Genomic DNA, 12,777 nt, shown 5'->3' with positions numbered 1-12,777 from the left:
TAGTACTACAGTTCTCACTCTCAATCAATGAACAACAACGAGAATAACGAGAACGAACAACGAAAAGGGCGAACAACTATAAACACTCGTGCAAAAACAAATGGCAGCCAGGGAAAAACGGAAAATGAAAAATCATGCAAAAAGGAGGCGCAGCTGGGAAAGGCTCGAAATGAGCGCAAATTTACGATCGCATAACTCAAAAGCTTATAGAGTATATATAGTATAGCCCTCACCTGTGGCGCCATTCCGATATTGGCCGACGTGAGGCCCGCACTCTGCTGTTCGTTGTAGGCCCCCAAGGAGGCCAGGTGCTCCAGGAGCTCCCGGTTCTGCTGCAGCAGCTGTTGGGTGCGCGCCTGTAATATTTTTTAAATATATATAAAATCTTTAAATATATATTATATATCTTTTTGGGGAGAAGGGTCTTCCACCCACCTGCGCCTCGATGCGCGCATTGGTCTCCGAGATGAGCTGCTCCCGCACCATCATCAGTTGGCCAAGAGCCTGGCGCGTTTGAAGAGCCTGTGCCTCCAGCTGGTCCTTCAGCTGGCTGATCTCAGAGCGCGGAGAGGAAGGTGAGCCTGGAGACTTGTCGTCCACATCGCACTAAAAGAAGAAAGGGGGAAGGTATTGAATTTCATAAGAAATACCAAAGCTAATGGTTAACTGCTTGCACAGCTTGAAGTTAATAATTTCATTTCATTGCTTATAACTTTTAAGAGAATAATCCGATTTAAAATTGTCTTCTACATTTCGATAGGTATTATAAAACACAAAAAGATTGCATTTACACTTTTACAAAATCTGTAAATATGTTGGTGCAATGTTTACTTTAACTGTAAGCGTTAGAAAATAGAAAATTATTTTTTAAATTTTTTCTTCTTTAAGACAATATCCAGTTTTAATTAAATTTTAATAAGGCCAAACACTCAATTAAATGTTGCATGTTTTCTGGGAGAACAAAGACGGTTCAAAGAAAAAATGTGTGTTTTCAAAATATAATAAAAATGTTTATATATTCTTTGAAAACGTATGGTTACTCTAGACAGTTTCTGCAAAATTTATTTATGGGCCCATACTTTCGATTAATGGCCGCATTTCACTATCGCATTTTTGAAGCTATCAAAAACAGCATTCATATTTCTCATGTGTTTCCCCCATAAATGAAAACAAACATGAGACCATTAAATTGACATATTTAATTGTGAAACTGGGCCATTTAGCCCCTTTACAACCGATTTTCCTTTTTTTTATTCACCGTTTAGCCTTGACAGTTCTCGGGGGCAACTGGAAATGTTATTGAATCTGAATATTATTGTTTTTCCCCCAATGTTTACCCTCTACTGACCGCCTTGTTAGGTAAACAAATGCGAAATATTACTTTATACATTATGGCCTAAACAGAAACGCCAGCAATGGGCCACATTGTATTTGATTTCATTTCGGAGATTTCATTTCGGCTCATTAAAATTCGCCAGCGCCGGCATTTTAATTGCCCAGCCAGGATATGGCTGTGATTTCGGTTATTATTAGCGGGCAATTGGACGGAATGATTATGATGGACATAAGTTACTCACCAGCAGGCTGTTCGATTTGCGTAGACTCGAATGCGATGGCATCAGCTCCAAGTGGCTTGGACGCTGCGGCTGCGTGCGGTTCAGATCGGGCGATATGGCCAAGTGCTCTATAAATAGTGGAGAATTGGATTTGCGAATTAAATAGCTGGTAAGTGAGGTGTGTAAGGCCGGCCCACCGACCTCCCCAATTAGTCAAGGTCGCGGGACACCCACGCGGCCCACCTGGTGCCCCACGATCTGCGATCTGCTCCGGCGGCCACTTTCGCGCTTAATTTCCCATTAATTACAGCGTCTAGAGTTCGATATTTGTTTTGATTATGCTGTCTGTCCAATAAATAATGAAACAATTATCTCTAGACCCTCGCGCGATCGCTATAAAGATGATGATAATGGTTGTTGTGATAATGAAGATTGGGGCGAGCGAAGTTCACTCCTGCTTTCAGCAGCCATTTCAATTTGATTTGTTGGCAAATATTTAAGAAATTTCTTCCCAGAACTCGGGGATATAAAGGCAGTCGGCTGAATTTTCGTTTCGCACCTGCGGCACGTGTTAATTGCCAATGAAGTGCTACAAGCGCTGTAAAAATCCTTCACAGCATGTAAATTAATTTGCCGTTTCAGATGTTTTTCACCAACGCCGAGTGTTTTGGCAAATAATTGTTGGAATTTGCCTATCCTATGCCCTGCAAAAATCAAACAAGGATTCCATACTCGCAAACACATGTTTCTTGAGCTAAATTTAGAAATCATCTTTTGTATAATTTTTACAGCCCAAATGACCCATTTTGCGGAACACATCATACTCAATTAGAGAGCTCGACAAAACAGCTGCAAAGCGATTCTATGACATGGAACAACATTTAGTAATCCAAATGTTCAGCTTTTACTTATAGCCAATCTATATTATATTGTGTTTTGGATATATTCTGGCAAATTTTCTTGGCCAAAGACAATATACGAGGTGTTGATTAACGTAATGGCGTGCTTATTACAAATAAGACCTGTGGTCGCGAAAGTTCAAAAACAATAAACAATTTTGTTCGGGGTCTAGCTTTAATTTGTTCAGTATAGTTAAGTAAAATAAATAAAAATTTACAAAGTCACAAAGTTTAGCAAAATTAAGATTATTATATAAGAATATATTTACAAGGAAAACTAGTTTCCAAAATAAATAAATTCCTTTGTTATTTTAATTAATTGTTACCATCTCTCACTTAAAAGTATTAAACAAGGGAATATCCTAATACACCTAATTTCATAATTTTTCGTAGGCTAGCCTAGGGTATTGAACTTTGAACCTCTGCCATCTGATCTTCCTAATCTCAGGGGAATGTCGCCCAGACGCAGACAAACACCCATGTTCATAATTTATTATTTCAAAAGTCAGCCAGCACAGGCGGGAAATTACTATATAGCGAAAATTACAAGACCCCAGACTCGGAGGATGAGATATTGAAATAAATAAATTATTTTTGGCACACGACTTCAGGGCACGCCCACACACAGTTTTGGCCACCACGTGAGGGTTCCGTGGTCTCGAGTGTCGCCTGGTAACAAATTCGGTTTCAGTTTTCCCGAATCCAATGACTCGTGGTGATGCCATGGTTATGATGGAAGGTATCTGCAAATAATCCATCTCCGATAAGTAGCTACCTTGCTCCCCATTCCCATTTTGCCCCACTCGGGGCTTTATTTATATTTATATTCTCAGAATTTCTTGCGAATGATGTCGCTGGATGGTTTTAGACAAAAGATTGCAAAAAGAATTGCTTTTCTCGTGAGGTTTTCAATATTATTCGTTTTTTTTTCATCTTATTTTTGGCAGCAGCAACGCGTTGATGACGTCAAACTACGCCTTGCCTGTGTAAAAGTGTTTGGGGGAGGGGGTGGTAAAGCAAAGAGGGGTGAGAAGGGGGAGGGGCTGGTTGGCAAGATGGAAAACCGCACGAAGATTATTGAAAATTGAAGCAATATGTGGAAATTGCTTAACAGCGTCGAAGTGTATGTCGAAAGCTGCTGCTTCTGTTCTCGGTACTTTTATTTTTATTTCTGAATTTTATTTTATTTCTTTAATATTTTCTTCTCATATGCGCAGTCATCTTTTGTATTGTATTTTTCACTTTAGCAGGCTGTACTGTGTGTACACTCGAATATTTACAGTATATACATGAGGTCTGCAGTTGCATTTTGTATATTTACGGAAATAAGGAGAAGAAAACAAGGTAAAATGGTAAACCAAATAAACAAGATATTGTAAGAGCCAAAATGTACCCTGTATTTCGTAATAACAAACTATAACTTAATAAAACGTGCTGCCGATTTTCTACGTTTATTTATAAAAACTGTTTTGATGATAATTTAAATTTACTTTGTTTTCTCTGGCGGCTAATTTTATAGACTTTAGCACGAAAATCGCTCCCTTTCCCTTGCGAACCTCCACTGGGAATAAAATGCAATTTAAATGCAAATGCCTCCTCGCTCGCCGCATCGAACTGAATTCGAAATTAAAGAGCAGACATTTGCATGGGAATGCAGAAATGAATAGGAAACTAATGCGAGACCAGCGTCCAGGCTCCAGAGATTCAGAGCCTCAACCAGGAAGCATCTGACGGCGACGACAGCCAGACAGCCGGGAGCTTTTCATTTATTTATTGGCCAGGCAACGACCATTTTGCCCATTTTTCACCCCATCCCCATGAATTATTTGCCACTCACCTTTCTTGGGCGTCTCGTTGTCGCCACCGCCACCGCGTTCGCCGTCTTCGCTGAGCTGCTGCTCGCTGATCTGCTCCACGTCCAGCAGCTCCGAGGAGGATATGTCGGAGCGTTCGTCATTGGGTTCCAGGGAATTCTTATGAAGATTAAATTTGTGGCACACTTCAAAGGCTTGTCCCACGGTGCGAACGATGCGCATGGCCTGGGACTGCAAGCAGAGGCGGAGGGAGAAACACAGAGAAAAGGGGATTAAAATAATTGCATTATGCCACAGCCCCAACCCCCCATTAAGACATAACCCCCTTATGGCAATTCCATTGACAGCAATTACGCATACGCCATGTTGCTGCACATTGAACCCACCTCCGGATCGCTCGCCGCACAGCCGCAGGAAATTGCATCCTTTGTGCGATTATTGCATAAATTATCACAGTCTGCTCCCGCTGCCAAGCCCCCTCTGCTGCGCTCCAGGGGGGAGCTGCGACGCCTCTGCCTCGCCTGTCGCTGTTCCGAGAGGATGAGTGGTAATATCTGGTCTCCGGCAATGATGGGCTCCCGAAAGGAAAGCTTCTTGCGCGGCTTGTCGGTCTTGGGTCGCTCCAGCATGATGCCACTACCCCCTCCACCGCCGCCGCCACTGCTCAGGCTGGAGCTGCTCTGCTGATCGCTGAGGCTCTTGCGCCGCTGCAGCTGATGCCGCTGCTCGGATCGCTGGTGGAGCAGGTGGGCCCGACGCAGGGCCTCCGGCGAGGCCTCGTAATGATCGCCGGGCAGGCGCTTGAGCTTCAGCCGCGCCTTCAACACATCTCCATTGGCCTGGCCATTAACCTTGTGACTGGACTTGGCCACCGGCTGCTCCTTTTTTATGATATACACCGTATTCTCGTCGTCATTGAAGAGTATGTGCTTTGGTTTGTGGTCTAAGTATGTGTCATCTATAAAGCGAGGTGGCTGAGTTGTAGAACCTACTCCTCCTGCTGTCACTGGAACCAATTCCCTTTCCACACAACCAATGAGCTCCCGGATATCTAGGCTCTTATTCCGCGACAACGGCTTCTGTTTCTTTTTATGCGACGGCACCGGAGATTGTGGTGGCTTGTTCTTCAGTTCGAGATGCTTGTCCCCTACCAAAATATCGCGGATGAGCCCACCGCCGCTGCGAAAGATGTTCTTGTGATAGTGAACCTCCGAGGATTTTTCCACTGATGCAGCCGAGGAAACAGAGGCCTGCTGTTCTTGATTCTGGGCCACCTTGGCCATGTTCACCTTGCTGCGACTCCGCGTCCAGGGCAGAAAGTCAAAGGCCTTGGTTATGGGACTGCGGGGAACGTGGGCGGAGCTGTCCGGATGCCGCTGCTTGTGCGGAGCAGCCATGGCGAGGGTCTTCTCGTGCTTCATGGCCACCACCAGCTGGCCAGAGTTCGGTGATCCGCGAAAAGTATCCGCAATCCGAAATCAGCAATCCACAAGGTCGTTAGCTCGCTGGCCAATTTGTCACTGCTCACTTTAAGTTCAATGCTGTTCAATACCGATTTCACTGCTCTCGAATCGCCCAATTAGTTGGCTATTAATTTCATAATTGCTTAGGGTTCTCCGGCTCGCTCCCTTGATCCAGGTTGTTCACACACCGCCGATGCGCCATTTTTCACACCTGCGAGGTGCTATATATTGTTTATGTTTCTCTTTCGCCCCCAGGCTGTTGTTTTTGTTTTTAATTTTGCTGCTGCTGTTGCTTTTGCGTGTTCATTTATTTGTGTATTGAATTATTTGCAACTCTTCATGTTGCCTACCTATCGGGAGAATATATTTTTCGGTTATTTTCCGAATATTTCTGCCGCCTGCATGCACGATTTTTCTCCTTTTACCCTCGCACCCCTCCGAAAAGCAAAAAAAAACAGAAACTGTCAATCTGATGTGGGTATTGTTATGGTTAGCCAGCAGGCAAAATTTGTGTCAATCAGCAAGCGAATGATTTGCAGGGGCTCTCTGTCAGCGAATTAGTGTATGTAGTTGCATTTCCAAAGGCAATGTAATTTCGAAGGTCCCTAAATATTTATAAATATTTTTAGCGGAATATTGAACTCTCATTTTCCTTCAAAATCAAGCTACAAAATATTTTTTGTACCCTTACAATAATCTGTGTGTACAATTAAATAATTTAAATTTAAGTTACAAAATGTTTTTGCTATTTTCCAAAATGTGTACAGATTTTAAATTATTTTTTATTATCCACCATAATTTATTGCAACTTTAGCTACTCTACAATCGACTTTTTTAAAGGAATATAAATTCTTTTTAAGTAAAAACTCTTTAAAATTAAATTACAACTATTTACAGCTGTTAAAAAACTATACCTATTTCCCCCCCAAATTTTAAATATATTTTTAACATAACAAATAAGAAGACGACGTCGGTTCCAAAAATTGCCGAACACTTTCGTTGCCATTACTAATTAAGGCTAAGCTGGCGAATAACTTTGTGGTTTCCCCTTTCAGGGGTCTCTCGAGCAGAACTTGGCCAGCACTCGAGCACTTTGAAGGGCTACTTCAGTGGCGTCAGGTTGAGCACTCGCCTGAACGACATTAACAACACATCAATTTGAATTATTTTGACAAGCAGTGACAGCACTTGTTGCGCAAGTTGGCAAACAAATCGAAGAGTGAAGGAAGGCATGCTTACAACACTCGTTCAATATTTGAATATATTCTATGCAACTAACTCGACCATTTAACAGTTCTTTCAGTGTGAATTTACCCGAGGCGTCGAATCGTCTCACTTTGCCGCTTTATCAGCGTTGCGCATACGCCACGTGTGCCGAGAAAATCCGTCTTAGCCAAAGGTGCCAACTGATTGTCTATCTCGACCAAGTCCACACACACTTTTCACATATATCTCCCTCGTGTGGCTTGTGCAATTTCGCATAAATCAAATTGAAAACTATAAAAAGTAAACGGATAAAGTGTGTGGCAATTTACATTCGTTACAGCAAAGCCGAAATGAAAACTTAAATAAATAAAAGCGAGTGGAGTGAAGGAAAATTGCGTGGCATTTCGTGGAAAACTACTTGAAAATTTATGGCGTTAAGAATGACTTTGTTAGCTTTGTTTTATGTATTTATTTGATTTTTAATTTCCATTTGACTCCGCAGCACAGAGCAATCAAATCTGGCAGTTTGTTTGTTTTCCCCGCTCTGCCTGTCATAAGGGAAAATTTTTACACGAAAAATCTTTTGTGTCTGGTCTGGCTTTTTAGCACCGTTTTTAATGGCCTTGCCATTGCCCCGCCAGCCATCTGGCCGGTGTTTACTGTGGCCATAAGTCGTCGGTGGTCAGGATGCCGCATTCGCGCAGCATTCGCAGGACCTCCAACCGCAGCGGCCACTTCCGCAGCTGCAGTTGGCCAGTTGGCCACAGTTTACCACAGTTCAGCATGGCAAAACGGCAGATCGTAAATTCTGCACATTGTCACGTGGTCAGAAAGGGTGTTACTCCACCCCCGGGAAACTAATGAACTTCCCATTAGTCATGCAGGCTGCGGCACTTGAAAATTCAATTTACTTCTCTCGACTGCCTAAGCGAAAATAGCCAAGGAATATAAACCCAAGTATTTATAATTCGCCTCTCGAATAAAGCCAAACACCTGCCCGCACGACCTGCGTCTTCAGCCCCAATCGCTTTTTGATTTTCGAAATACTTTAAAGTAGGCTATTAAAATAATGGATCTATTTTGGCTTGCGAATGCGAAAAAAATAAAGCACAATCGTAGGAAAACAAAGCGAAACGAATGTCGATGAGGGCAGCCATTTTTGGGAATATGAAAATGGAAAACAAGGCACGTTGCGGTTTTCCCCGAGGCAATGGCTTTGCCAATTCCACAGACAACAGGTAAATTAGAAATATTTCCCCATTTTCTGTGAACTATTCGAAAAACTTGAGAACCAAGTTATGTTCATGAAAATATTTGCAGCAATCTTTTATGTTTATTTGGGATTTTTTCAGCTGTCAAATTAGCTTTAGCTTGTTTATTGTACCAATACGAAATATAGATATAAATAAATAAGCTAGGCAAAGGAGAATCGTAAATATTTCAACCGTATTATCACGTGTTCGTTCTCGTTATTGACCATAATTCTATTTATTTATCCCAGCCTCCTCATTTCCGTGGACTACCTGTGGCGCGAGTAGCTCATTAACAATTAATATGCATAAACAGTGGGTTTTGAGGGAAGAGTGTACGTCACTGAGCTAAGTTTGGCTAAAAGTGAATGAATCTACTTAAAACATAAAATTGTTCTTTCACAAAAAGGGAAGCACTCGAATTTTTGCTTTATTTCCACCAAAGTCGTATTACTGTCCGCACTTTGCAAACTTTTTTCAAGTGGCTTGTGTTGCGGCTTTTCTCTGGTAATTAATTTTCCAGTCAATTTTCTGCTCTCGTGGCTCATTATTCAATCCTTAGCATTGTTTAAAAGTATTATGGTTTCTGTTTTTTTTTATTTCTGGCCACAAGCATTTAATGGCGTCAGCAGTCCGAATGGCTAGAAAAACTGATGACAAAACACTTTTGTGACTTGATTTCTGCAAACGAATTTTTTCCTACACACTTTGAAACATTTAATTGATCTATGGGTGCGTTAACATATTTTTCTTAAAGCTGTGACATGCCATTGCCAGAATTTATTTATTTATTTAGCTGATATCGGATGATGCTGGGGCTTATTTATTGAAGGCACCGCTTGCAGGCGGCAGAAATTTCGTTTTAAAATTAATTAAATTATTTTCTTTTGTTTTTATTTATTTTCTTAAGTTGAAAACACTTCACTTTTTCACGGACACTCACGCACTCATTGCATAATTTTGGGTATTGGGTCTGTGATCGAACTTTGTTTGGTTTTTGATTCGCCACACGTCTGCAAAGGCGCACCGTCTAGAACGCACTGGACAAAGACCGAAATGAGAGAGGAGATGGCCGATCGATGGATCTCGGATCTTGGTCTCGTAGCCGGCAAATGGAAAAGCTTTTCCCAGAGCTTTTCCGCTCAGCTGTTGGCACGATTTTTGGCTACTACATGCTGCGTTTGTTTTGGTTTTCCTAGCCGTTGGCCGTTTGCTGTTTGCTGTTCCAACGAATCCATATACATATATCGAACCCCTGAGGCCGGTCCAACCTGGCGTATGCGTGATTGCAGCTACTGCAGTGACGTCATTGCTTTGTGTTTCGCGGAAGTAAACAAACGGGGCTCTTCGCTTGTTTCGGCCATTTTCCGTTTCGGCCTGGCTCCTGCTTAGCCATTAATCATATACCTTTCATCGCTTTGTCGGCCCGTGTTTGTGTTCATTCAGCTTCCAAATTGCGTTGCATTTGAGTGCTACGTGTAAAACTAATGCCTGAATGGCGATTGTATATCCCATGCCCATGCCTCAGGTGCAACGAAGCTTTCCACTGACGCGCGCGGCGTATGCGCGATTTCCAACACGTGCAGGCGTCGTTGTGGAAGATAATGCCCCCCCTCCCCATTCCCATAAGTCGACCCATCCCTCTGGCCTTAATTTCTTATGTCACTTGTCAGGCATTTCGACAGGCCCCGAAAAAACATCGACTGCCGCCCCTCTGATGTATTGGAATTTTTTCCCCAGAAGTCCGCTTGTTAATTAGAAAGGAAAAAATAGAAATGCCAACTTGACATTGTCTACAGACTGAAGTTGAAGGCCAGACGATTATACCAAGAAATGGTTGCGTTTATTGCGCTCTTAAAATATAAATTTGGAACACTGCTGACTTGGAATTAATCAAAAGCCGCATTGGGCTCGAAATCAAAGCAAATGCATTTCCCCCAGGCGACCGACGGACCACAAAGTAAAATCTGATTTATTTATTTGGCAAATCTCGGCAATAGCTTAATGGGGAGCGATGTCGCCTGGCGAACGAATGAGAGAATCTGGCCATATAACACGGAAATGGATGTGCCGGCTGGCGGCCCGACTGATGGACAGTTGCGCCTTACTTTTCGCCGGGTTTGTTTAGATCCCCGAGCGCTGTAATGGCCAATGAAAAATTGGTCTAGACCAAACCGAATTGACAATGAAAAATAACCATGGAATCATCGGTTCAATAAATAGAAAGCGAATGGGAAAAGTGTGACTCACTGGTTATAAAGTAAAGTATGAAATTAAGTGAAATTTTTAGAATAGTTTTCTATTTTTCCTTTGACAACATCTAAATTATCGAATCGATAATATGAAAATATCAAAATCATCGATCATATTTAGCTTCAGCTCTCTATTTTAAGTTAACATTTTTAACCCATTTAATACCCAATTCGGCTTCACAACTTATTCCCCCGAATTTTAGTCATTACCAATTAATGGAAACTAGATCAAATAGATCGCAATTTTAGCACATCTAATAAACTACACTTCGCTCTTTATAGCGCGCATATTTTTTTGTTTATTTGCTAGTTGTTTTCGTTTCGGTTTTCCAATGCTGGATACTCGCCAAAATTATGCATGCGAGTAGACATTTTGCACAAGACCAGAGGTTATATTTTTAGCTGCAGTTCGGGGTGCGAGAAGCCGCGGGATTGGGGTAATGTCAAGTAAGTCCAAGTCACATGTAGCCCGCATTATGCGAATTGCGGCCATAAACATTGACCGCAGTAAAAGGAAAAGCCTAAAGCAAACATTGGGATCTCGAAACTCACCTTTTTGTGACTTTTGAAGACGGAACACTTAAACGTATCCGTGCTGGCATCGCGCGCAATATAGCTGAATATCTTGAGATCGCTGCTGTCGTGGGACACGTAGAATATTCTATAGATGGGATGATTGAGCAACTCGATTTCCTCGGGGTCATTGGTCCAGTTCTTTTTCTATACGGATAAATAGATAAATTAGTTTCGAAGTAAATATAGTCAACCGGCATTGACTTACTTTTCGACGACGCTTTTTGAGCACAACGCGTACGCCATTTACCGATATGTGGATGGTGACCTTTCGCTTCTTCAGATTTTGAACTTTGCACTCGTACTGAAAAGGAGGGCAAATATCTGTATAAGTTTTTCTGCTATATAAGGGGCCACGTAATTCCAGAATTTTCAATTAACATCTGACTGCCTTTGACGGCTCGCCTAATGGCAAAGACATGACAATAACAAGCGCCGAATTTACCACGTTCCCCGCCTCCTCCTTTCATCCTCAATTTTCATCGGCTGACAGACAAGGCTAATACACAATAACCCACATACTCCCCAAGTCAGCCGGGCTAACACGGTTTAAGCCAGGGCACGCACGACTTCTTAGGAGCCAAGAGATGGGGCAAAGAATAAACAAGCCTCGTTACTTTTTATGCTACTAGAATGGTTTTTCTTTTTAGCCAGCTTCAGCTTCCCTTTGCCTTTTGGCCATATACGAGAATGTAACTGTAATCAAAGTATGTGACGCTGGCAAACAGAGAGAGTGTTGCCTGCCTTTCGGGAATGGAAAACCCTACACCATGGGTTTTCGAAATTTAAAACCGCCTTCGGCCCGGATAAAAGTTTCTTTAATTGGCAGCCGGAGATGCGAATATCCAGGGAGCGGGGGGAAATCTGTTAACTTTTCAACTCGACGGGACTCAAAATTCATTTGCGTCCCACGCGTCGTATGCGTAATACTCACCCTTATGCGACGCATGGCCTGGACGATCTCGGCTCGAGTGTTGGGTCGCGGCACCTCCTCCCAGCCGACAAACTGCAACGGAAAAACAAAGATGGGTTATTGGCTGCTGTCGATTGCTCAAACAAAGGCAACAAAGGCTGCTCGAGTGCCCTACAGTGCTGGAGTGGCAGACTTTAAATTAAATAAATTAAACAAATTAGTTGCAGTGCCTCTGAAAATTCCCCAAAATATATATGCCAAAATATGCAGCAATAAAATTTAATTCAATTTTAGTTTCCACAAGCGATTCTGTTGCCAACAGCCTCGACACAGTAAGCTGCATTCCTATTTTTAGTTGGTTTTATTTTCTAAATATATACAAGCGACGATCTGCCCTTTGCCAAGTTCTTCAAGGGGAATGATCCATCAATTACTAAACTAAAACACATTTTTCATTTCGCCGTCAGTCAGAAATATGTAAACTTGGGGGATCTGTGAAAATTAATGCCAAAAATGAATGCAAACTGCGGCGACAGCAATTGTTTGAAAATAAAAATTGCAATATTAATGCAAAACTTTAGTCTTGCTGGCGTTTTTGTATTTGTTTTACGGCGAATGCAGCTCAAGGATAACAAATGCGTAGATATGGACCTAGATTTCCGAATTTTATTACAGTGACAACAACAATTTAAATGCGAAATGACATGACAACAACCACAATATGGCGAGAGTGAAAGAGACGCTGATGATGCCATCGTCGACTGACAGTGACAAAATGTGCATGAGATAGCAGCCACGCCCACCGCCCCCCATTCCACCACATGAATATACACACTTTACACTTTTCCGAA

General features: G+C 42.2%; 1 protein-coding gene across 8 annotated transcripts in view; it reads right to left on the bottom strand.

Annotated features, from left to right (window-relative positions):
• The window catches only part of LOC108066569 (capon-like protein), a 45,784-nt gene that overhangs the window by 3,822 nt on the left and 29,185 nt on the right, over positions 1 to 12,777 (bottom strand). For 4 of the 8 annotated variants that reach the window (XM_070214641.1, XM_044396010.2, XM_044396009.2 and 1 more), the window contains 7 exons: positions 11,948 to 12,019; positions 11,222 to 11,317; positions 10,993 to 11,160; positions 4,293 to 4,500; positions 1,578 to 1,684; positions 436 to 606; positions 234 to 356 (listed from right to left, as the gene is read on the bottom strand). In XM_070214641.1, coding sequence (XP_070070742.1) covers positions 234 to 356; positions 436 to 606; positions 1,578 to 1,684; positions 4,293 to 4,500; positions 10,993 to 11,160; positions 11,222 to 11,317; positions 11,948 to 12,019 — 945 coding nt within the window. Of the gene's footprint in view, positions 1 to 233; positions 357 to 435; positions 607 to 1,577; positions 1,685 to 4,292; positions 4,501 to 4,655; positions 6,083 to 9,131; positions 9,748 to 10,992; positions 11,161 to 11,221; positions 11,318 to 11,947; positions 12,020 to 12,777 lie in introns of those variants that run through there. The other 4 variants (XR_011418458.1, XM_017155140.3, XM_070214638.1 and 1 more) reach the window with 4 other exon arrangements.

The sequence above is a fragment of the Drosophila takahashii genome, chromosome 3L (assembly GCF_030179915.1).
Source record: "Drosophila takahashii strain IR98-3 E-12201 chromosome 3L, DtakHiC1v2, whole genome shotgun sequence".
In the NCBI taxonomy this organism is placed as follows: domain Eukaryota; kingdom Metazoa; phylum Arthropoda; class Insecta; order Diptera; family Drosophilidae; genus Drosophila; species Drosophila takahashii.
This window is presented reverse-complemented; position numbering and strand designations above follow the sequence as displayed.